This window comes from Plenodomus lingam (assembly GCF_022343315.1).
Source record: "Plenodomus lingam strain CAN1 chromosome Unknown contig_18, whole genome shotgun sequence".
Classification (NCBI taxonomy): domain Eukaryota; kingdom Fungi; phylum Ascomycota; class Dothideomycetes; order Pleosporales; family Leptosphaeriaceae; genus Plenodomus; species Plenodomus lingam.
In genome coordinates, this window is record NW_027093935.1 from 1,262,192 (window position 1) to 1,285,512 (window position 23,321).

At 53.4% G+C, this 23,321-nt stretch overlaps 12 protein-coding genes across 12 annotated transcripts; 5 read left to right on the forward strand and 7 right to left on the reverse strand.

The window, feature by feature from the left end:
- Positions 1–108: 108 nt before the first annotated feature.
- IAQ61_003878 (uncharacterized protein) lies at positions 109–1,582 on the forward strand (the record flags this gene model as incomplete). The annotated part of the gene is made up of 3 exons (XM_003837396.2): positions 109–694; positions 808–849; positions 911–1,582. The coding sequence occupies exons 1-3, from the start codon at positions 131–133 to the stop codon at positions 1,580–1,582; spliced, it is 1,278 nt and encodes a 425-aa protein (XP_003837444.2). The 5' UTR covers positions 109–130.
- Positions 1,583–2,503: 921 nt separating this feature from the next.
- IAQ61_003879 (uncharacterized protein) lies at positions 2,504–3,352 on the reverse strand (the record flags this gene model as incomplete). The annotated part of the gene is made up of 2 exons (XM_003837397.2): positions 2,504–3,286; positions 3,350–3,352. 2 exons carry the CDS (start codon positions 3,350–3,352, stop codon positions 2,504–2,506), a joined length of 786 nt encoding a protein of 261 aa, XP_003837445.2.
- Positions 3,353–3,448: 96 nt separating this feature from the next.
- On the reverse strand, positions 3,449–4,866 carry IAQ61_003880 (uncharacterized protein; the record flags this gene model as incomplete). Its single annotated transcript, XM_003837398.2, has 2 exons — positions 4,413–4,866; positions 3,449–4,355 (listed from the first exon to the last, which is right to left on the reverse strand). Exons 1-2 carry the CDS (start codon positions 4,532–4,534, stop codon positions 3,449–3,451), a joined length of 1,029 nt encoding a protein of 342 aa, XP_003837446.1. The 5' UTR covers positions 4,535–4,866.
- A 561-nt stretch (positions 4,867–5,427) lies between these two features.
- IAQ61_003881 (uncharacterized protein) lies at positions 5,428–9,996 on the forward strand (the record flags this gene model as incomplete). Its single annotated transcript, XM_003837399.1, has 1 exon — positions 5,428–9,996. The coding sequence occupies one exon, from the start codon at positions 5,428–5,430 to the stop codon at positions 9,994–9,996; it is 4,569 nt and encodes a 1,522-aa protein (XP_003837447.1).
- Positions 9,997–10,032: 36 nt separating this feature from the next.
- On the reverse strand, positions 10,033–10,911 carry IAQ61_003882 (uncharacterized protein; the record flags this gene model as incomplete). Its single annotated transcript, XM_066096135.1, has 2 exons — positions 10,033–10,308; positions 10,552–10,911. The coding sequence occupies 2 exons, from the start codon at positions 10,909–10,911 to the stop codon at positions 10,033–10,035; spliced, it is 636 nt and encodes a 211-aa protein (XP_065954011.1).
- A 77-nt stretch (positions 10,912–10,988) lies between these two features.
- Positions 10,989–11,502, reverse strand: IAQ61_003883 (uncharacterized protein; the record flags this gene model as incomplete). The annotated part of the gene is made up of 3 exons (XM_066096136.1): positions 10,989–11,187; positions 11,245–11,345; positions 11,455–11,502. Coding segments are annotated over 3 exons (348 nt in total), but the record flags the coding sequence as incomplete, so codon positions are not given.
- Positions 11,503–12,523: 1,021 nt separating this feature from the next.
- IAQ61_003884 (uncharacterized protein) lies at positions 12,524–14,137 on the forward strand (the record flags this gene model as incomplete). The annotated part of the gene is made up of 1 exon (XM_003837401.1): positions 12,524–14,137. One exon carries the CDS (start codon positions 12,524–12,526, stop codon positions 14,135–14,137), a length of 1,614 nt encoding a protein of 537 aa, XP_003837449.1.
- A 1,093-nt stretch (positions 14,138–15,230) lies between these two features.
- Positions 15,231–18,661, reverse strand: IAQ61_003885 (uncharacterized protein; the record flags this gene model as incomplete). Its single annotated transcript, XM_003837403.2, has 4 exons — positions 18,491–18,661; positions 16,193–18,410; positions 15,800–16,139; positions 15,231–15,705 (listed from the first exon to the last, which is right to left on the reverse strand). Exons 1-4 carry the CDS (start codon positions 18,536–18,538, stop codon positions 15,231–15,233), a joined length of 3,081 nt encoding a protein of 1,026 aa, XP_003837451.1. The 5' UTR covers positions 18,539–18,661.
- A 772-nt stretch (positions 18,662–19,433) lies between these two features.
- IAQ61_003886 (uncharacterized protein) lies at positions 19,434–19,966 on the reverse strand (the record flags this gene model as incomplete). Its single annotated transcript, XM_003837404.1, has 5 exons — positions 19,434–19,467; positions 19,516–19,607; positions 19,726–19,772; positions 19,833–19,896; positions 19,964–19,966. The coding sequence occupies 5 exons, from the start codon at positions 19,964–19,966 to the stop codon at positions 19,434–19,436; spliced, it is 240 nt and encodes a 79-aa protein (XP_003837452.1).
- Positions 19,967–20,088: 122 nt separating this feature from the next.
- Positions 20,089–20,855, forward strand: IAQ61_003887 (uncharacterized protein; the record flags this gene model as incomplete). The annotated part of the gene is made up of 3 exons (XM_003837405.2): positions 20,089–20,328; positions 20,441–20,740; positions 20,793–20,855. Exons 2-3 carry the CDS (start codon positions 20,507–20,509, stop codon positions 20,853–20,855), a joined length of 297 nt encoding a protein of 98 aa, XP_003837453.1. The 5' UTR covers positions 20,089–20,328; positions 20,441–20,506.
- A 487-nt stretch (positions 20,856–21,342) lies between these two features.
- On the reverse strand, positions 21,343–22,058 carry IAQ61_003888 (uncharacterized protein; the record flags this gene model as incomplete). Its single annotated transcript, XM_003837406.1, has 2 exons — positions 21,343–21,959; positions 22,025–22,058. 2 exons carry the CDS (start codon positions 22,056–22,058, stop codon positions 21,343–21,345), a joined length of 651 nt encoding a protein of 216 aa, XP_003837454.1.
- A 262-nt stretch (positions 22,059–22,320) lies between these two features.
- Positions 22,321–22,944, forward strand: IAQ61_003889 (uncharacterized protein; the record flags this gene model as incomplete). Its single annotated transcript, XM_066096137.1, has 1 exon — positions 22,321–22,944. The coding sequence occupies one exon, from the start codon at positions 22,321–22,323 to the stop codon at positions 22,675–22,677; it is 357 nt and encodes a 118-aa protein (XP_065954013.1). The 3' UTR covers positions 22,678–22,944.
- Between the last annotated feature and the right edge of the window lie 377 nt (positions 22,945–23,321).

The following is a 23,321-nucleotide window of genomic DNA, read 5'->3' on the forward strand; positions in this document are numbered from 1 at the left end:
GACGTCATAGCTTCCTTGGCATCACCACATCCATCGTTCCCTCACGAAACTGAAACACTACATGAACTGCAGAAGTTGCGATATCAAACAATGTCTTTGGTCGTACAGACTACTTCATGAAGCACTCGTTATGGCATATAAGGCTGATTTTGTAAATGATCATCTACGACTGATTGCCTTCCTTCGCGTCGTCGGTCATGGAATGCCGCATCGCCCTTCCAGGTTCAATCGGCGAGATCAGGGTACCGGCGAGCAGACTCAAGATGTTCATGATCAGGTTGATATCGAACGCGACAATAGTTTGCGCAAGCGCCATGTCTCTGCATCTACGACTTCAACCAAACCCAATTCTCCAATCATAATGACCACTGATGCCCAGGAAGGAGCATGTCAGATAGACGCCCCAGCATATATGGACACGGTCTACGACCTCCCTTTTTCTCCAAAATTAGCGCAGTCGTACAATGACCTCGACCCTGATGCATATATCACTTCTGGTGCTAGCAATCGTCCACAGGACCGTTTGCCTCTATCGCAAAGCTTGAAGCGATATTCCATCACAAAATGCTCCTTGGGTACTAAAAGACCTAGTTTAATGCTCTCTAGGCCTGCAAAAACCAAGAAAAGATGTCTTCCGGTTCATCAACTTGCTCTAGTGCGCACGCCGACTTACGATGGCCTTGCTCCGCCGGTAGTAAGAGAGCTTGTGAGACATGGCTGAATCATGCTTCAGGCTGACCGTTACTCGATCAGACCCCAAAGAATTCGAATGTTCCCATTAGCAAAGTAAATTGCGCCACCAAAAAGGTTCATGTATCCATTGCTGCTACGCAGATTGAGCTCGCCAAGGTACGTCTGTTCGTACTACGAGTTTTTTTCTTGCAATCAACAATCACTGATCGCCTTTCAGCGGTCTCAAAGAAAGTACGCCTCAAGGACTGTTACGTCACCTTTTCGAAATCCAGACGTGTGCTCAAGCAACTTGAAGCCCACCCGCTCAGCTGCACAAGCTCAGATTGTGAAAAGCAGGCCACTAGCACTTCAGTCGACTGCGCATCAGGATTTCAAAGCTGCTTCGGATGGGTTTGTGGGATCGGAACTCAGCATCAACTCAGTGCGTATGTCTGCTCGAAGGAAAGGCCCAATATGCAAGAAGGTTAAGAAAAGTAAAATCATGCGTGAACTTGTTCTACGACGACCAGCGCCTATGACTACATCTATGGCTACTGTCGACACAACTGAGTCATATGCCGCCAAAAATCTAGCACAATCCTCAGGTCTTGTAGAGTCCAACGACGTCTTTGTGTCGAGGAAATCTCAGCGCCAGACAAAGACAGGATCGACACAGTTCCTCAAGGCAGCAGGTCACGGCGCCAATTTGAGAGCTCATCAGCGTTACTCTCCGCATCAACTGGAAAAGCTCATCAGCCACAAGCTAGCCAGTATCAGCGCACCAGTACGGCGCTCTGAGAGCTCCGAGTCGAAATGCTCAGTGGCACCATGCTCTTTCTGTAATGAAGATGAATGTGATGGAGATGATCGGGCTACGGTCAGTACTGACAGTTTCGGCTGCTTGGATTGAAACATGCGGCCGGTCATGGACATGTCATGTCAAACAGCGCTATTAGATGGATATAATGCTGCCACCCAGCATCTTCCCATATTTCCCTGAGAAGCAGATGGACATATGTCTAGCTACATAAGATATTTAACCAAAACCAGACGCAAACAGAGAGCATGCTTTTCCTAATTTCCCGGATATTTACCTCACCAAATCAATTATCAAACCAACTCCTCCCTCCCATTGGCATTCACATTCTCAATACCCTACTCCCGTGACTTGATTAGACCTATAGAGTCTCGAACTACATGTCCGTTGCGCCTGTGTCTTACAAACGCCCTCACCCACCTCCACCCCCTCACACAACTACCTCGATCATGTAACCTAAACATCACTCATCCCTCCATCAAGCGCGCAACCAGCAGTTAGCCGAGAGATTAAGACCTAGTCATCTGCTATAACATCTGTACGAGTCAGTCAACTTCCAGACCGTTCGGAAGTTGCAGTTGGTATTATCAGGTTTAGGTCGCACTTTATACGAGAGGGTCTTTTTCCTTTTTTACCAGTTGTGTGGTCTTATTCTTTTGGCTTGTAGTTTGGATATGACATGCAAGGGTTTGTTGGGTCTGTGGAACATGAGGGGAGTTCGCTATACGTTTTCACGGTGTAGATTAAGGATATAACCACGAGGGAGGCTGAGGGCTGGGATTGGGTGCGTTGGTGGTTTTTGGAGTTGTTGTTAGTGAGGATGTGGTATAATGCTCCAGATTGGGCTGATGGAAGATATACGCTATTTTTTCAGATGCTCTCATGCGGGTATCGTATATACTAATCTTCAATCGCTAACATACAGAATATATGGCTGTATAATAATGCGCTCATACCTCTACATCGCACAATATGTGTGTCGTAAAACAAACCAAGTCCAGGCAGCCCATCTCTCTACATGCGCATCCTACTCATCTCCTCCAACGTCCAGTACTTCCTCATATTCTCCGCGCCCAACTGCTCCACCTCGTCATCCAAATGCTGCCACAATACCTTGCCGAACCCGTCCAGAATCTCCTTCAACTCTGACATCCTCAGTTCCCGCTCGCCGCTGCTACATTCTTCGAGGTACTGCTCTAGTTTATCCAGGCCCTTGTGGATTTGCTTGTGTTGGCTCAGCAACTCGAGTTCCTTTTTGAAGGCTGGCATCCTCGTTGCCAGCATGGGGAATACGTGTTGTTCTTCGATGGTGTGGTGCACTGTGAGGTGGTGGCAAAATTGTTGGCCCAGCTGGATGAATTGTCTAATCGACATGTTTTGCGGTCGCTTTTTTGCTTCGCAGGCGCCGTATAGAATATTCCATGTGTTGCGGAAATTGCTGTGGAAGTAGTCCATGTGTTCGGCCATGTGGTTATATCTGCGGAACTCGGATGGCGTGAGTTTGGGCAAAGCCTTCTCTTCCTGTGTCTTTTTCGGCACAGCTGAATCTGCAGTTTCCGATGCCATTGTTGCTGGACTCGTTCTTGGTAGTGTGGTGTTGGTGTTGGTCGCAAAGCGCCTTTTGGTAGATATAGTGGCCGATGACTGATACAGAACCCGTAGAGTAGATGTGAGCCTTACAATATGCTTCATATGCGAAAAGGGAAAAGACGACGGTGACGGAGCAGTATATATGCTGGGAGAATACCTGCCTGGTATGATTACATGAGAATCTTGTAATGGACCAGCGTTTGGCCACTCAGAGATTGGCTAAAAAACGATTTCTCAGCCGGATGCGCCAACGCCGAAAGCCCGACGGACCATCGTAACGTGCGCTAGGAAATCGCGAAAACCACACGGTCACGTGTACGATGAGACGTCACCAAGCCCAGACTTCGCCGGTGGTATCGTCGTGCGAAACTACTTTTTCCTCGTCTTGTTAAACTTCTCATGCCACTTTCGTGCAGACGGTTTTGCAGTCGTATCCCTGCTGCCATCATTTGAGCCCTGACCGGCTCTGGTTCTTATGGTTGTCTCTGTCGGGAACTCGTAGACTCCTTCGATAGCACTCAACTGCGCGTCTTTCCGCCATGCCTCTGGTAGTCGGTCTTCCCATGTGTCGGTGAAGTCAGCGATAAGGAAGTCGGCGCCACGCTTGGCTTCCAGCAGCATTCGCCCAGTGAAGTGGACTGTCCGTTTCCGATCGAGAGAGGACCAAGCGCCCTCCCTATCCGTGCCTTCTGTAGACAGGTAGGCTAGAATAGCCTTGACCAGACCTGGCGGATGGCCTTCCTCGGCCACTGCATCTGTGATGTCAAGAGTCAGGAATTGACTGTCGAGCTTCACTCCCTCTGCCAGCGCTGCGCCGTTTATAGACCGCCATACTTGCGTGAGAGCGTTGGGGGATGGCTGGTAGGAGCTGTCATCCAGCTCAAAAGCCATGATGTTGTCCCATGCCGTCTGGCACTCCCCATCCGACATGGGCAAGTCCTCAAACACGCTCAGCTTGCTCTTGCCATTGCTGGGTGCATCGACGTCCCCTGCGACCAAGTCGTACACTGGTAGCGCATCCCGCAGCAACGTGACAGCAGGTGCGGCCGAGGGGTGCAGCTCGAGGGTTGCCGTGCAGGCTGCAATTGCACATGTCTCTGGGACTGGGATGTCGTTGCCATGGGTTTCGAGCATGGGCTGGGTGACGAAGAGCGAGTTGGACGTCTGAACCTGGCGTAGCTGGAAGGTCTTGTTGGGCGTACAAAGTACCGCATATGCAGGCTTCGCATGCGATGCATTAGAAGGAGCAGAAGGGGCTAGCGACTTGATGGACAGCCTAGGCGCACAACGTAAGAAGGGAGTCGACGGGGAGACGACATGTCGGCGCACCTACGGTGGGGGGTTGGGCCTCTCTATCAGCTCAGCCACTTCGGGTGGGAGCTCGAGCAGGCGGAAGTGTAGCATCTCGTGGGCAATGGAGAAAGGCACGCCTCCTTTGTCTTGCTGCGTCGCCATGCAGAGAATGTCTCGGGTCTACCTCTGGCTGTCTTGGAGTCTCGTGGAAGCGGTAGGAGGATCTGGTGATTGTCGTGATGGACCGCGGCTGTGTTCGACTCTTGTTTTTTGTTTTCTTGTTTGCGGGGGGTTTCTCCTCTACCGGTACGGCCCAGAGGCGGCCCTTGGTGGATATTTGACGCGACTCGACGCGATGGGGCTGCAAGGGCAAGCGGCTTCAAGGCCAAAATACCAGTCACAGCCAACAGCCGTGTGTCCGCTTTCCGGGAACCCCCAGCCTCTGATCGTCGCACCGGTTACACATTTGCCTACTTTGCCTACCGACAGGTCCTTGTTAGTCTATATTAGTCTACTGTCTATGTGCCGGTAGTACCTAGGCAAGAGTACCTGTACCTATTGTTTGCTGCTGCGTCAGTGCAGCTCTCCCGCCCACACGCTTGCCCGTCGTCGCCCGTCGCCGCCGCCGCCGCCACCAGCTGACCTGGTTTCGGGCGGTCGCAGGCAAAGAGCGAGCTCGCCCTCTGTTGCTGTTGTTCGCGCGCCTTGTTTACCTGTAGGTAGACTCGACCATCGCGCCTTCCCAGTTCCCTCCTGCACGCATGGCTTAACACTGAACAACAACAACAGCCAACAACAACCCAACACCAACAACACCAACAACACCAACACCAACCAACAACTCTCATACCAAACTCTCACCACTCACCACCACCTACCACCGCCAACCACTACCCACTACCCACCATCTCGACCTCGACCCTCGACCCTCTTTTCTCCCCTCCATTTCCCTTTGCGCCCATTGCGTCATGCATTGCTGAGCCCTATCGCCCCTTAAGCTCGCTCGCTACTGGCCGCACCCAACTTCGTCACTCGTTTAACGCGCAGCCCGCAACATGGTCATAATTAACCCCGAGCCCGCCGCGCTCTCCTCCGACAATCTGTCGCTCTTCTATACCACAGACGAGCTCCTCTCTAATTCACCCGTCCTCATCTTCTACGGGCCAACAGCCACCACGACCCAGGCGACGCACTCGCGCATCCAAGCGCATGTGTTTACGCCTGCTGGCCTGCAGAATTTTGCCCGTCTCATCATATCGCCCACGGCCACCTTTTACAATGCAGTCACTTGTCTCCCACGCGAGGAGCAGGGTGACGAGATATGTCGCGGGCTCGCCTTCAGTCTGTACAAGTACCTTGTCGAGCTGCCGCAGGAGACCAAGAATGTATGGGAGAAGCGATACTCGACACTGGCTAGCTTGCCCTCGGCCCCCAAGCTCTTCTCGGAAGCCCATGCTGCAATCGTCGCAGCCAAGATGATCAAGGTGGAGAACGTCGCGGAAGTCATAGTAGACGTCCGCCACGCACTTGGGGAGCAGTCGCTCTCCTGGATAGACCTGGATGTAGTCTTGCCACGCGGAAGCATACAGAAGCTGGACACGCGCGAGTCAGCCCAGTTTGACGAGTTCGAAGACGACATTGACCAACAACGATATGGCCAGTATGCGCCCATCATCAAGCTCTTTGGGGAGGCCGCTTTCCTGCCCACTTCCAAATTGCGCCGAGCCCCTTCCAAACCCACGAGCTTGAATCGATCGCAATCCTTTTCGAGAAAGCAGAAAGAGACCCTCCGCCGCGAGATGTGCGAGCTACTAGACACAGAGGAGAACTACGTGAGCAAGGTATACGAACTAGTACACACTGTTGCGGTCGAGTTTCGTGAGAAAGCGAAGCTCAAGTCGACGTCGAGCTCAAGTCCGACTGAACAGGCCTTGAAGGGGTTATTTCCCCCCAGCCTGGATAAGATTCTCGAGGTAAACTCGCAGTTCCTGGAGGCTCTACGCGTCATACTAGAAGAGACAGAGAATGGTGCCATCGCAGACATTGAGCAGTCCACCGACGATGTCTTCATTGCCCCATTGCGCGGACAGAAAGATCCACCAGATGTAACTGGAGCTGCCGCTGTCGCGAAGGCTTGTCTCGAGTGGTTTCCACAGTTTAGCGACTGCTACACAGAATACATGGCCGCCCATGGAGACTTTTCGCAATTGCTGAAGCTCTTCACAAAGGACACCAACTCAAGCTTCTCGAAACGGGTCTATGAAACGGGCGAGCAAAGGTTGACTTCGATGTTGATCGAACCAGTTCAACGACTGCCACGCTACAACCTATATATTGACAACATCATCAAGCAACTCCCAGTAAGACATCCTGCAATCAAATCATTCCTCAAAGCTAGAGATATTGTCACCGAAATCTGCACAAGAGAGGGGCCAACTGCGCAGCAAATAAGAGTCTGTGACCGTCTGCGAAAGATGACCACCGGGTGGCCAACAGGTTTCAACCCACAAGGACGGCTCATCACTGCACTTGATTGTGTCGAACTTGCACCACCCTTTCACGGGAGCTTGGGCCCATTGGATACACCTGGGATCCTCGTGCTCTTCACTGATTTCCTGGTCATTCTACGCAAATCGGAGGATGGCACTTCCACCGCTCGTGGCTTACTTGCTGATTTGGACAATCCCAAGTTTGCCGAATCTTTTAGCGGGTCGACAGATCTTGTGTTTCACCAACAACTGTCGCTGTCCGATGTCTTCATCACTGAACACGATGATGGAAGCATCCTTCAACTACTAGCTCCATGTCCATCTTCGAATCAGTCTAGCCGACCCCGTAGTCGGGAACGAAAAGTGATGGGAATCCGGATGTTCTATTTGCATGGCATTTACGAAGGCAAAGCACAAAAGTTCGTCGAGGAGCTTACGAAAGCACGCGTAGAGGGCCGATTTCCTGAAAATGAACGCGAAGGACCCAAGTGGGAAGTACGAAGTCTACCGGGCGACCTGAGTTACTTTTCGTCTGTTTCAGAGGAGATCGGATCGCAGAGAATTGAAGGCCGAGGAGCGCCGGCGAGGGTCCAGATTCTAGTAGACTCAGGTGCTTTTTCACAACCCATACAAGTGGGCCATGACGGCGTTGAGCTCTCAGTGTCAATCTCCATGCTTGGCGATGGTTTCTTTCTATTGGATACTGCCGGCATCCTAGGCTACTCAACACGGGATAAGCTGACAGAAGTCGAATTCCTGCCGGTCCTTACCAAACGACTATCGAACTACTTTCAATTGCGCAACAGCGTGAAGAACCCTGCAGTATCCGAGGCGTATCTTCTTCGCAACCAACACGTGCTCAACTCGTTGACCCTTCAAATCAACGAGGATCAGGAAGAACAAGGAAGCAAGAGCCGCCCACACTCTCCAGTGAAGATGCTCTCCAACTTCTTCGGTGCTAGCGTAGGTCAAAGTGGTTCTCGCCGACTTCAACGAAATGCACATACTGTTGGGGAGATTCCTCGATTGGCGCCGCCATTGCAACCAGCGCCCAGTCGAACGCATAGTTTTGACAATGACGCATCACGACCAGCGTCATCCAGCAAGAACGTAGCGTTCAGCGCGACGACCACCACCGATCCAAATGGCAAGATAGAAGAAACTCTTGAGAATCTGACTCTAGCGTTGCACGCTCGCAAAGGCAATATTGTTGGTCGCTCGGTGCGTTCAAGGGCTGTGGCAGACGAGCTTGTAGTGAACGAGCTGTACAATTCGCTTTTGGAGAATCCTGCGAACCTTGACCTAGCTGGGCAGTCATCCGTCGATGTACTCTTTGCGGTCTTTGAGAAGTTTCTCCAGGTTGCCTGGAAGGAACGCATGGGGCCTGTGCTATCTCACGCCACCTTCGTTTCCTTGCAGATGAGGTCTGACAGCATGCCTCCGGGCGAATTCGAAGAATACTTCCGGGCAACCTTCAGCCAGCTCATGCCGGCGAACCAACGAGCACTGCGTGCTATCATGCATCTCCTCGCAGAATTGCTAGACGGGACTAGTAACGATGGCGATCGCGGAGTTCTGACTGCTGCATTCGCTGAGATGCTCGTCCCCGCCGGCAACGCCAATGACTTCATATCACTGATGGATCGGCTGGTACAGGACGTAGAAGCCCTCTTCCCAATTCCGAGTACGGGCTGGAATACACCGAATTATGGCTCTATGGATTCTCGATATCAATCAGGGGCTACAGGATCGATACATTCAAACACTTCTCTGAGGAAACGTTTCGGGTTCAGCACCTTGACCAGAGAGAACAGCAAGTCGGAGAACGAATCCAAGGTCGGCTCACTGTGGCGCTCCCTGAGTAAGAACAGTCATGGGATGGATAGCCAGCCTCCCAGTCCAAACAAAGTCGGCGCTGGCTCCATTGGCCGCTCTAATTCTACGGATGCCGGTCGAATCTCGCCAAAGCGTCCCTCCTCTCGAGACCGCCCCAGTGTTCTAGGCGCGTTCAACTTTGAAAACGGAAATGCTGCCAATCGAGCTTACGTGGGTGGTTTGGGAACTATTGGAGAGGTACCTCCCAACGTGGGCCCTCCTCGCAAGAAGCGCCGTTCTTCATTGAGTGATCTCAAGACTCTACAGGATGCTAACGATGTGCCCTCGTGGTCTCCGCAGACTCCTCGTAGACCTGATTCTGGTTCTTCTGACGGTCATGAGCATCGCGAGACAAGCACATCACCTCGAACGCCTCTGCGAGCCAGTATAGGACCGAGCAAACACACATCATCGATCCCTGCTCCTACAAAGCTTGGCTCCCCTATGCGAAAGGACAACTCTCCGGGGGCCACGCTCGACCGTGTCGGCAGCATGAGACGGAGGGCTCTCACTGTAAAGGAGGAGTCCAGGGACAAGGTTACGGTCAAGACATTTAGCCCAGTGAAGAGGCGCGGGGAGTCAGTCTCAAGCATCCCCAGTCTCAAATCTATAGTTGGCTCCGGCCTTCTCTTGGAGAGGCCTGGGTCAGGTAACTCTGTCAAGCTACCGCCCTCGACACCTCGATCTCCCACCAAATCGAACACTCCAGCAAGCCCGCCCAAAAGGCTGCGAATGCAATCTCCTCAGAAGCTGCGAGAACGACTGGAGACGCAGCAACGAGATATTGACACGGCCTCGGTTGACCTGCAAAACGAATTAAGTGCGATTAGTCAAGAGCTGAATGCTAGGAGCCATTCGCGCCTTGGCCAAAGCTCAGGCCGTCCGTCCACTCCCAACGGAGCGCGCACACTTGAATCTCGCATAGCGTCATTGGAGAAGCAGCTGAAGGCTACACTGGACACGCTCTCGACGCGATCAGCGGCCATTTCGAATGACGTGACGACGTCGCTTCAAGTGTCTGAAGCGCGATGCAAACACCTGGATCAAATCTATCGAGAGGTCAATGCCGAAAACGAGGCACTGTATGGACGCTTCAACGAGGAGCTAGAGAAGGTGACGGCCAGCGTGCGCAAAGGCAAGGCAGGGGAAGAAGTGGAGCGGCGGTTGAAGGCAAGCGAGGAGGAGGCAGCACGGCTGAGAAAGGAGAATTCACGACTGAAGAGGGAGGTTGCGGGACTCAAGGCTCAGATTAGGGAGTGAGTAGGTCATGGCCACTGCTCTCTGCTCTCCCCTGCACTAGATTTGGACACACGTCTGCGTGGTATCGTGGTGGTTTGTTGACCAGTCTAGCAGTATGGACGGGGTGGTAGCTGTACCGGCCAGGGTGAGGAGTGGGATGAGATGGATGGTTTCTCTTTTGTTCGATTGCATGGTCACGGCGTTTGAAGCGAGCGTGGGGCGTTTTGGGGGCATCATGGGGACTATTTTCATGTGGGTGGGTTGTGTGTTGGTGAGTGGGTTGTTTGCGATGCTGAGCATTGCGGTGAGGGCACGAGGCAAGGCGAGCACGGTCTAGGTCATGAGAGAGAAGAGGGGAGAGGGATGGCGACGACTGGGATGAAGGTGGGCGTTTTTATTCGGGAGTGTCTAGAGCAGAGCAGTATACCATTTTGCATATCTTGGTGGAAAAGGAAGGAGAAGAAGAATGGAGGAAAGGAGGAAAGAAGAAGGAAAGAAGGAAAGAAGGAAAGAAAAGTAGTTCCGCGTCTTGTGCCAAGAGTGACATGGTATGCATGCTGAAGTGATGCGATGTACCCCGACAATGAAACCTGATCCCTCGCCTCTTGGTTGGGGCAACACACGTAGCGTCTTGCAAGAAGCTGGCCATGTCTTGTCCCCGTGCGAGGAGACTGATGATGGATGGATGGTGGGCCATGTGTAGTAGAGTAGAGTAGAGTAGTAGCCTGGCATGCTTCGCTTGGACTTGGCCTCCAGTCCCCATGATGCAACAGACAACAGACGCGGCTTGCGCTTGGGCGGCTTGTGCAGGAATGGGAGGATCATGAATGGTTTGTACTGTATTCTACCTAGGAACTCCCTGGCTGCCGGTGCTGGGGAAGTTTCTGGGAACTGCCCTTTTTCTGTTTGTTGCAGATGGGTGCAGAGATTGAGCATGTGGTGCTGGGGTCGGTGTTGGAGATGGGATATTTTTGATCTGGGGGGGGGGGGGGGGGGTGATTTGTACAAGGCAGTTATTTATCCGGTTTTCCTTTGTCTTGTCTGTTTGAAATGGGGGGGTTGTTTTGGGGGATTGATCTCGCTTCTTCTTCTTCTTCGTCTTCGTCTTCGTCTTCTTCTTCTTCTTCTTCTTCTTCTTCTTCTTCTTCTTCTTCTTCTTCTTCTTCGTCTTCGTCTTCGTCTTCGTCTTCTTCTTCTTCTTCTTGTGAGGGACTGGGGCTAGCGTGGGCAATTAGGCCCTTGCCAGCACATGCATGTCATGACGGGCACCCTGGCCTTGGCCTTGGCCTTGTTCGCGGTCCGTTTGTAGATTTGGGGGGCGGGGGAGGGGGCTTGGGGATGGGCTTGGAGGGGCTTGGGGGTGGGGGGACCTGTGTTGGTTTGTCTGGGAAGAGGGGGTGGTGATGGGGATGGATGGATGTGTGTGGAATTGCGTGTACAGTCAGCATCACATTACCTGCTTGTGTACCGCATCCGTACCCGTAGACAGCACGGTGTCTCTTTTCCCATCATCGCGCTGTCCGTGTCCTGTCATCGCTCTCGTCTGCTCTGCAACCGAACACCGAGTCGCAAAGAGAGTTTTGGCAAGGGCCCCAGATGGTTAGGTGGCGTACCTAGCCCACTCAATCTACCTTGCCCTACCCTACCTACTCGGTGCATCTCCAAAACGCGTGCGGCTGGAAACAGTCACTAGTAGAACCGGAAACGGTTTCACCACCAGCGGCCAGCCTCTTGAGGAGAAGGTTGGTACATACCAGAGGTCAGAGGTCAGAGGTCGGCGCTCGGGAGCCCGGGGGGAGGGGCCAAACGCTGGCGGCCGATCTTGGGCTGTCTGTCGGTGATTGTGCGCCCTGGTTGTACTATGAGCCGGTGTGAGGTGGGTGGGTTGTGCTTGGGTTCGGTTCGGTTCTTCTTCCGCCAGGTACTCTCTTGACTTGCCTGGCCTACCTGACTACCGACCCAGCTACGTACTTTGGTACATTCGACACATTCCCAGTCCATACCGAGAGCCATAATACACACAGACACACCGACACCCGCACACGCGCACACACCCACACCCGCACACACGCAGCACACACCCACGCAAGCACAGAGACGCGACTGCGGACCCTTCTTCTTTGCAAAACCCTCGGGCAGATTGGCCACGGGGGGATCGGGAGGAAAGGGGTGAGGGACGAAGAAGGCCGCCCGTTTTCCTCGTAGCTGACCAACTCTCGACCGCCTTCTATCCACGGTCGCGCCTGTTGTCAAACGAACACTGGCTCCCTCCTCCTTGATGGAGAGCGGCAATGCCTTCTTACACTGGAGCTGAGACCGAGTGCTGCTACTGCTGCCACTGCGCCCACCACTGCCACTACCAACACAACCATCACCATTCCTCGTCCCGCCGCCCAACTCGACCAGTGCCGGCCCAACTACACAAACTCTCGCAATTCATCTTCTTCTCGCCAGACGATTTGGCTGCTGACATATTCCTCCCGGGTCTTACTACTACTACTACTACCACCATCACCACACCACCGGCAGCGAACACAACAACACCATCATGGCGTGGTTCATGAGAGGCGTGCAGAGCGCAGTCTTCCACTATGCCTCATGTGCACCATGCGTTGGCTACACAGACAGCAGAAAGAGGCGGAGAGACGCCAAGCACGCACGCAAGGCGAGGGAGAAGCTGATGCTCGAGGAGCCAGACACATATCACCACCCGGAACCCACGGGCACCAATCCCTACTGGGAAGAGGAAATCGCAATGGGTCCAGGACCACCGCCGCGAAGGGCGCGGAGGGCCGGCACGGGGAGCACGCGCTGCATCACCACGGCGGGCACCCAGAGCTCCGCCGTCAGCAAGATGGGAAGCAGTGTCGACGGCGAGCCCAAGGAACGTCTGCGACTCAGCGACGACACGCTGGAGGATGGCAACTGGAATCGCAAGCGATATCAGAGAGAGGACGAGGAGCTGTGGGGGCACGACGAGCTGCGCATCTCTCTCCAGCAGACGGGCAGCGGCTCTTCCGTCGGCGTCGTCGGCTTCCCAATACGAAGACCAGGCACATCCAGGTCAGGAAGCTACTACTCTGCCCGCGCACCGCCAGTCAACGAACTCCATCCACCCGTCGTCAGTCTGCCCTCACCCGATCCCGCTGAGAACCGATGGATGCTGCAACCACCTCCGAAAGCCAGTGTCATGGCCGGCAAGGAGCGCGCCAACAACATGAGCCGCAGCCACAGCGGCTCTAGCAGTCGCGTCGAGTTGAATCTCGGCAGACAGGTCAGCACAAAGCAATTGATGCAGAAGCTGGAACGACGAAACACGGGCGACGTGCCATCCATCTCCCCAGCCAGTTCCCACGCCAACCTCACCTCCGCCCAACGATCTCGCACGCCACAAGCCAGACCACCCTCTGCATCGAGTCTACACCGTAAGCGCCGTGACACGGCCATATCCACAAAATCAACCATCACACGAAGCTCTTCTGCCAACGACTCGAGCGACGCGCTCGCCCGCGCTTCCACCACTACCGCAACCACCATCTCACAACCACCCCCACCGTCCTCCATGGCCAGCTCGACCACAATCGCCTTCTCCGACCCAGCTGCCCCCACCACCTATACCCCCCGCCCAGTCCTCTCCACCATAGCCTCAAGCAACTCCGGCATCGCCTCCCCGACCCTCTCCCCCAGCACCCCCCGCCGCCCAGCCACCAGCGACGAAAACTCGATCCCCGAGAAACCGTCGCCGGTCCACCACCGCTTCCCCTCCGACTCCACCGTCTACCCCTCCCACACCCCCTCGCTCACCTCCCTGCACAAGCAAACACCGCTCAACACCTCGGACACATCGACCCTGCACCGCCTGCAAGATCTCGTCTCCCCGCGTGCCCTGCTCAACTCGCGATTCGTCAGTGCGCCCTTGGTCGAGGCGAGACTGCGCTTGCCGCCGAGTGAAGAGGACATGGGGAATCGGGTCAAGACGGGTGCTGGCCTCGCGACTATGCATGCCAGGTGGCCGCCCGTCCGCAGGCGGGGGAGTAGGAGTCGCGAGTCTGAAAGCAGTGAGGGCGAGGACGAGGAGGACGAGGAGGAGACGGTGCGGGTCCCGTTTGATAGTTTTGGAGTGGCTAGGGATGTGCGGTTGAGATGGAGTGTTGATTTTTAAACTCTTGTTTCTTCTTCTTCTTCTTCTTCTTCTTCTTCTTCTTGTTGTTCGAGTTGTTGTTCTTTGCGAATCATTGCATTCTTTCTTCCAGTCTTCCATCCATTCTTCCTTCCTTTTTGTCTTCCTCACGCGCGCATTTTCGGCACGGCTCGCTTGCATTCCTCTTTTCTTGCCCTTGTTTGCACCGTTTTTCAAGTCGCATCGCGCATTAGGCGCGCAATTTGCATGGCTTTTTGATTGGCTTGTTGTTGCTCGTTTCGTTTCGATTGCGGATCCCAGAGGAGAAGGGAGAAGAAAGAGGAGAAGAGGGAAAGAAGAAGACCCAACCCTCTCCCCCCCAAGCCAAACCACCATCCTGGAATTCTAGAAACCCTGAAATTCTAAACCCACAAATCACCACCGCACTCTCCCTTCCCACCTTCCACCCACCGGCGTTTTTCTTTTTTCCTTCCCCGCAGCCTGTTTCCCGCTGTTCCCGGCGTTTTTTTTCCCTGCTCGTCCAAACATGAATGGGTTTGCATATCATATGCGCAAAGCGCTTGCGTGTTTCTTCCTTCTTTCCAATTTCCCCCGCCCTCTTCCTTTTTCGCCGTCTGTTCTTCCAAGGACTCCCTGCTTCCTCCCCGTCTCGCAAAGTGGGCTCGCTGCTACATGTATGTCTGCCCGTGCACTGGTTTTATTCGCACGAGTGCACGTAAGGTGCTGCGATGGGCATGGCGTATCACGCGCAACATTTGTCGCGGATGCGTGAGGGTAGCGGGAATGTGGGGTTGGGATTTGTGTATACAGCTGAAGAGGGAAATTGCCAGGTTTGTTTTTGGGATGGTTGATGGTTGTTGGGTCAAGTTGAGGAAAGTGAGCAGAGCAAGGCATAAGATGGGAGTGGGTGTTGTGTGGAGATGTGCCTGTTCTTTTGTTTGCCATGTGGTGTTTCTTGTCGATACTGATTGAGACTGAGACTGAGTGATGGATATTTTCATTCCGCTACCTGGTCGTCCCCTTGTCCCTTCCTTTCCCTACCATGCCATACTCCAAAACAAACTCCCTCAACCGCCCCATTTAAACACACCTCCAATGCCCGACAACAACAACCCTACCCATCCCTCTCCCTAACCCCCAAATCCCAAATCCGCAACGTCTCCCCCCGTCCCCCTCTCTTCCCCTTCCCCCCCTTCTTCTCAAACTCGCCCAGCCTCAACATAGCCTTGCCCACACAAGCCAGACAATCCACCAACTCGCTCATCCGGCCGGTGCGCAGCAACACGCGCTGCAGCCACTTATTCTCCTCGTCGGCGACGAGGACGGCAATCTCCATGGCCTTGACGGCAGGGTCGCGGTGCAAAAAGTAGGAGCTGGTTTGCAGGACGGAGAGGTAGGCGAGGACGAGATCGGGCATGTAGGCGTTGCGCAGGTTGTTTGTGTCGTGGGTGGGGGCTTCGGGGGAGTGGGAGGTCGACGCGATGAGGTGGTCGAAGAGGGAGGAGAGGGCGTCGAGGATTTGCTTGGTGCGTTGGGTGTCGGGTTTGCGAGGGGGGAGGGAGGGGTCTTTTGCGCGCTCGTTTCGGACTCTGGGGGGGTTGGGTTAGTGATGAGCTTATTATTATGGGAGAGGGCCTGGGTGGGGGAATCATGATGGGGGCAAGGAAAGGATCAAAGACTAACCTTATCAGATTTTCTTCTACTTCACGCCATTCGCGGAAGAGGATGAGGAGGCGTACGATTTGCTGAAGGTCATGGTAGGGTGCACTTTGTTTGCGCAAGTCTTCGACGATTTCTCGGTGCCTTTCCGCAGACGGGAGCTTGTCCAGGGGGAGGGCGGTGGGACGGGTGATGTCGGTTAGGGTATCGCGGAAGTCGTACAGCTGGCGTTCATCTTGTTCCTCTGCGCCAGGCATGGTGAAGTCGAAGGGGTAGCCGCACAAAGCTTCTGTTCGTGAAAGGGAGAGTGTTTCGACGCTTAGATCGGTGATGACTTTTTCGGCTGCACCGATGCGACCGTTGACTGTGCGAATAGATTAGTATCAATCAACACATGCGAATTTTCTTTTGACTTACGCAAGAAGATTGTCAGCGCATTTCTAAGGTGCCAGAAGGTTTGCTCGTAGTCATTGCCAATGTACTGGTACCATTGCAGGGCTTCAATGATGGCCTCCTCCTTCTCCTCAATGGCATGTCCTTCAAACTCGCGCTTGATGCGTTGGCCAGGCCATAAAATCTGCTCTTGCAGTGAAGTAACGCGTTCCACAATCTCGAATCGCTTGATAGGCTTCGTGATAACTGTATACCCCTCGTCGTCAAAGTGAGTAAAGCCACTGTTCCGGAAGGCGAAGGTGAAGGCCTGCGAGACGACAGTGATGACATCAAGACCGTAAGTCTCCATGAGTGCAACACATCGCCTTTGCTCATCGCTGTTCTTAATGTCTGGTAGAACACGGGCAAGGCAGAGGGCTCCTCGCTGAGGCGACAGTTGCGCAGCGTAGAGTGGTATCAGTGATATGCGTTTGGAGATGCGCAGGAACTCGATGTAAGCTGCAATCACGTTGTCCCAGGCCAGCCGTTGTTGCTCGTCAGGTGTCTTGACAGCACCTATGCCATTGCGGAAAATCATGCAGATGTGCACCAGTACTCGGAATGCATGAGGATCGCTCACAAGTGTCTGATACCACTTCTCAGCGGTAAACGTCCTCTTTTCGCCTTCTGGTTTGGCATTTCGATCTGCTCGTGATGAATCGGGATGAATGATCAGGTTCTGCTGTCGGTCGTCATCCTGCATCATGTCCGCTAACGCGACTCCAGTCTTGAGCATGAGTTCTTCAAAATCCCTGCTAATGAGGGCACCTTGAATTAACTTCATCGGCATTACGGCTTGTGCCGCTGTGCTCTTCTGTTGCTTCAGAAGGCTGATCACTTTCTGCGCTGAAAACTTCCAATCTCCAATATTGGCAACTGCGTCTTGGAAGACAAACTTCGAGGTCAAAGTTTGGCTGACGCGTGAAGGATGCTTTCGTGGCAGGTAGGTGTCAAATCTCGAGAGAAGGAGGGCGTTGTAGTGAGCGTAGAGGTGATCGTCCCAGGACCGACTGACGGCTTGTACCTGCTTCAAGTCTCCACCAAGTAGACCGTAGACAGCAGCTTCATAAGGTATGCGTGCTCCTCGAGCTGTGTGGAAGCACATGCGGCGGAAGAGATATCCGACCGTCGGCCCAGCCACGTTTGGCCCACCCTCTGGATGTGCCTCAACTGCTGCACCCAAGCTGACTCCGCGCCAGCCTTCGTTCCTCTCTTGGCACCAATCGACAATCTCTTTCCATGGCCTACCGCGTCGCATCATCTCGTAGCAAACCATCCACAATGCGCGCTCATAGTACTCGTCCGATTTCTCAAGCGCTCGCTTCTGCCGTGTGGGCGCATCGGGGTCCAGTTGGGTGACGAGGGTTGCAGTTCGATCAGAAGTCTTGAGATTTAGGTCTCGGTTCAAGGGCTGATCAACGCCTTCTAAGCGCTTGACCTGCTTGATCTTCGTCTTGGTATCTAGCCATCCGCTTGTCCATGTATGTACTCCTTTTCCAGAGACTTCTTGCAATTCAGCAGTGATGGACTCAATATCACTCTCGCTATTGTCTGCTGTCTGTTCCAACCACCGCATCACAAGGACCTTCTCTTTTGCATGGTCATCTTCTAGCAAGAAGCGGTCCCAGATTTCGCTATTCTGGCAGTAGCGATTTGTTCCTCCAACCTTTGCTAGTCGCGCCTTCTTCTCTTCTTGTGGGTTGGTATCGGGCCCAGGATGGTAGTGATCGATGATCAGCCGTAAGAGCTCCCAGGTTGCGAGCTCTGCTTGCCATTCGCGCAAATCTTGGAGATTTCTCGAGACATTCGCACCGTTAGCATTGCTGGACATGGCGAAAGGCTGACTTGATTGGCCAAACGAGGTCTGCTCAGCGTTTTCGGTAGCATCGGCCATGGTTTGTATGCGCCGGCGTACACTGCGACTCTGCAGATCCTTGTGCTCCGTGGCATGAGCCTTCTTCAACTCCTTGACATGCGAATCCGCCATATCTCTGAACTTGCCCACCATCTTCACTGTCGCCTGATGCTTGGCCTTCTTGGAGTCGTTCCCATTCGTATGCCACTGGTCGACCCGCTCAGCGAACCTCTCCACCTCTTTCCCAACGCGATCTGCCATTGCGCGCAAGGGCTGTAGAGGGTCATTGGGTGTTGTGCTGTCCATTGCACGTGAGGAAGCGAAGACGGACGCGCTTGCGCTTGGAGACTATCACATAACGCGGGTTAGTCGAACGTTCCTCCATCGATGCCATACTCTGCAGTCATCGAGGTTCATTGTTGACATACCCGTACAGCAGTGGGCTGCGACTGCCGCGCAAAGGAAAAGGAAGCCATGCCGCTATGAAGGCGACCAGTCTAGACAGCGCGATAAAAAGGTTGACGGTCGGATGGCCAGGGTGAGTAGAGTGAATGTCTGGATCGTGGGCTCCCAGGGCCTTGGGCGTTTGGCTGGACGGCTTGCACAGCATCACAAAACAGCCCGTCGCGGCCGAGCTCAACTAGCGCGACGCCAAGGACAAGGCGCGCTAGTGCAGCCTTTAAAAATTCCTCTCGCGATGCGCTCCGCTGACCTTTTTCTTCTTCAACAATGTATTAAACCTATGGGCGCCGATTTAGAGTCTCGTTGACGTGCTTTCCATGCTGAATAACGCGCTCCCGGCAGTCCTATATCAACACACTTCCTGGTGAACTGGCTGGATTTCCTTCGGGACGTTGACAGTGCGGATATACAAAGGAAGTGTTACATTCATCGGCACAAACATGAGACTGTGTGTATGGCCATACTGCATCGGTCGTTCCCATGACGGCTCTGGAATGGGCATCTGCTACTGCTGTGTTCAACCAGGCAGAAGTTCTGTACCTCCCGCGTGTTTGCGGGCTCTTGACATCGAATCGAGACTTGGTGCACTGTTAAGTCATCACACCGTAGCTCAGAAGGCTTACTGCTCCCAACGTGCATCTTCTTGTCAGTAGATGAGCCACATGTGTCGATACAGGTCTATGGGACTCGCATTATGCGTAATTCTATGCCACCTATCATAGAAACGAAACACTCGCCGCATTGGCTATGAGTTCGGCCCTCAAGAAAACAAAAGTGCACGCAATCTCTGTAATAGTCTTACAAAACCACCTATGATGATGATATAACAGTATTGTACAATGCTCTTGACTCTGGTCTGGGTCGTCTCCACCAGACGCACTGACTTTGCTTGAGGGTTGAAAAGCTCTTTTACTGTCCTTCAGCTCGTTGCTTCATTTTAAGTCTACCATTGTCAGAGTACTATCGGGCAAGGGTTCAATGAAAGGTATACATGAGAAGCGAGTACTTTGGGCAGCTCACTGTGCTTGCGTTTTCCCCTCTCTCCTTGTAGAAGGCGTTGCAGCACTCGTACAAGGCATCAATCTTCCAGAAGTCAGAAACACGGAGCATGGATTGTGGAAGACTGTGCAGTCTCTGACTGGCACACGAATGAAGAACATGGCTCCAAGGTCGAAAGGTCCAAAGGAGGCGATATACGCACCTCTTTCTTGCATTTCGCCTCATTGAAGCTGTTACGTTGTATGCAATCTGAATTTTGAAACACTCTGATGAGCTCTTGTTCATCTTGATCATAACAGCTTGACATACTCTGTATAGCACATGCTCGTGGATGGCACGGTGGGTCTGTCTTGAGATCCTTTTCGAGATCACCCTATGGGTACCGGTACTGGTCAATCGGGTGCTACAGTATGTCTACAGAAGATGAGAGGTAGGCATACCATGTTGGAGAATACAGTTTTGATGGATCCAAATGTTTAAGAAAGGATAAGATGAAGCAGACCCGTCTACTGCAGACTCTGAATACGGGAGAAAAAGCAGCAATCAAGGTGGAACTAGCAACTACTCTGAGCAAAGATGAATGATGGTGAGGGTGAGCTTTGGTTGGCAAGGACTAGCCAATGGCGAATGGGTTGAAGCCCCACTAATCTTCAGTGCTTCGCACCTTACAATTGCGCTTTTGCTCCTTCCCTCCCACATCCACGCGTTGCCACCCCTCCTCTCACAAAGACCGACGCGTCTGTGCGATCTCACAACTGACCTCTATCACCGGCTAACCGTGGCCTGTCCGATTCTGGCTTCAAATGTATGTCCACCAGCCTTTTATATAAAGAGCAGCGCAATCCCCCCCACTTCGAGCTCCTCTATCTACTCTTCCTTTTCGCCGGCCGACTCTCCACTGACTCTTTTGTGAGCAGCTTCACCGCATACCCATCACTTGAAACAGTCCATAGCCCCAAGCCCGACCACTCCAACACCGCAAAATGTCTGACAACGGCTCACCCAACGTGGCGCAAAAGCCCGAGGAGCAAGGCCCTAGCGAACACCTCAATATCAAGGTCACAGACAACAACAACGAGGTCTTCTTCAAGATCAAGCGCACCACTGCTCTTGGCAAGCTCATGAACGCCTTCTGCGACCGCCAGGGCAAGAACATTTCAAGTGTGCGCTTCCTCTTTGACGGTCAACGGGTCACGGCGCAAGATAACCCCGACACGGTAGGAAAAGGGAACGCACGGAATGACCAAGCATAGCGCTAACTTGAATCAGCTCGACATGCAAGATGGCGACACCCTTGAAGTGCACCAGGAGCAGATTGGCGGTGGTTGCTAGTCTCGAGCCGCTCACCTTGCGCTGCATCGGCACCAGCAGAGTAAACAGTCCATGTTCGATACCCGCAGACTTTTGGTGCTGCGATACCGTGAGGGAAGGGAATCTTTTGATTAGCAGCGGCGATGGCTGAAAAGAGGTTGGCGTTGGGGGTTTCATTTTACGACAGGATTATCACGGGCTTTGGCGTCTTACCGATTCTTTGGGCTCGCTATGAGCAATGCAGCCCTGCACGTGTGCACACTGTGGCGAATTTGCTGCTTGTGGATAATCGAAATTTCATACGAACACTTTTTTCTAAGAACCCTGGCGCACGTGTGCTCGTTATGCGCTGGACGAAGAGATTTCCAGAGATGCGTATGTCAAGCGTCAACATGACCAACAGGTTGATGAACGTACGAATTTTATAAAAGCCCACCCAAGCTATATATGCATACACACAAACACAAAACACAACACCCGCGCCATCCCCAAAAGAAATCAGCGCCAGCTAATCCTCCCAAACCGCCTTCTTCCGCCTCTCCCTCTCCTCCGCCTCCCTACTCTCCCTCTCCTTCTCCTCAACCCTCCTCCTCCTCTCCTTCTCCCTAACCACCCTATCAAACTCCCTCTCCTCGTCCGTCCGCCTCGGCGCCCTAACCCCCAACGCCCCCGCAATCAACCTTCCCGCAACCGCCGTCGTCTTCTCCGGCCTCTTCTCACTCGCACTACGCCCGACCGCACCGCCTGGCCCCGATCCAAACGCCGCACCGGATCGATACGGCGAGTTGTCCGGGAAGCCGTCGAATGGGGTGGGACTGGCGGGCGTCGGCGGCGGCGGGTTCGGGGGGCTGTTTATGCTGGAGAGGATGGAGATGGGGGAGGTGGGGGAGTCGGTAGACGGGGCGGTGGCGGTAGTGCTGGTGGTGGTAGCGGTTGTGGTTGTGGTGTTTGTCGAGGTGGAGGACAAGGGCTGGGCTGGGCCTGCATTCTCTTCCGTCTCGGTGTCTGAGCCTGAGAGGTCTTCTTCGTCCCAAGAGTCGGCTACGGGTTTGGACTTTGGCTTGTGCAGTGGTTTCTGCGGGTCTTTGGGGGAGAGCTTGAGGTGGGTGAGTGTGGAGGCGATGTCTGGTCGCTGTTGTTAGTCGGAGGTGTTTGGTGTGGTACCGGTAGGGAGTGGGAGGAGAATGTACCATCTTCGCTTGGGGGGTTGTGCATGGGGGCCATTGTTGTGTGAAGATGTTGTGCTCGCGGGTAATGTAGTGTTGTGCAGTGTGTTGCGTGTATGTTCGATGTTTGGTGTTTTGCGGGGTAGGTGAAGAAGACAAGGTAGGCCGGTAGGTGTGGGTGCAGAGAGTCAACTACAGACGTGACTCTTCAACACTTGGGTGAAAGCAATTGTGAAGCGGAGCCGCAGTCGGGTCAACGATGATGGGTCATGTGCGATTGAATCAATTGCGCTGTTTCCAACCGGATCCTGTCTCCATGGATGCCCTCGAGGATATATACCAGAACAACAGATTGCTATCCTGGACAGCCCAGAACAACCACCCATTTGTACGCCCATCCCCACCTTTTTCCCCCTCTCCCCCTTGCAGACGCAGACGTGTGGGGAAGGGCGCGCGTCACAGAAGCCCCGACGCACCAGCCGATGCGAGCCTCGCATCCGTCGAATCGATACTCTGTTTGTACCCAAACGCTCCACTTCTCGCACCCACCGAGTATTTTGCCCGGGTCTAGAAGCTCCGTTCCAGACTCTGGCCAATGCGTCGTTGAGATATTCTTAGCAAAGGGCTGTGCCGCGGCGGATATTGGGTATTGCGCATGCTGGTGGGCACTGTTGTAGAGGATGAAATAGAGATTGGGTCAGAGTGTTTGTTTGCGCGGTCTGGTGCCTGCTGTTGGTTGCTTGGATGGGAGGGGGATCTGCGGTGGGCGGCTTTTTTGGATCGTTTTGGGAAGATCGACAGGTACACACACACGTTCGATGGTGTAGTTGATGCTCGAAAAATAGAGAGAAAAGACGAAAAATAGAAAGAAAAGAATAGGATTGATTTCTTTAGCTGGGCACAGGGGATGCTCGAGCAGAATCTGCAGTATCGCCTTCTACAACATATTCTTGCCGTTACTGCCTGAGGTTTTGGTTTTGCAAGCCATGTCTCGTGAGGATTGTCTTTCTCATCCGTGCTCCCACCCAGATTAACAACTTGGATACTATTGGAATAGCGGACCTTGTAAGAGTCAATATACTATAGTACACAGCGAGTGTGACGCGTTCCGGCAGAGACAGTGATATATGGTATTCAAGATTCAACATGCCCTCGAGTACCACCACCATTGGCCAGCAGCTAGATCAGTGACCACTACCCAATCCTACATCACTGTACCCCCTTCCTGATACCAAAACGTAAGATGACAATTTGCATACCAAGAGATTATAGCTGATATGCACGAAGCTTACATAGTATGTACCTATATCAGCCATTCGCA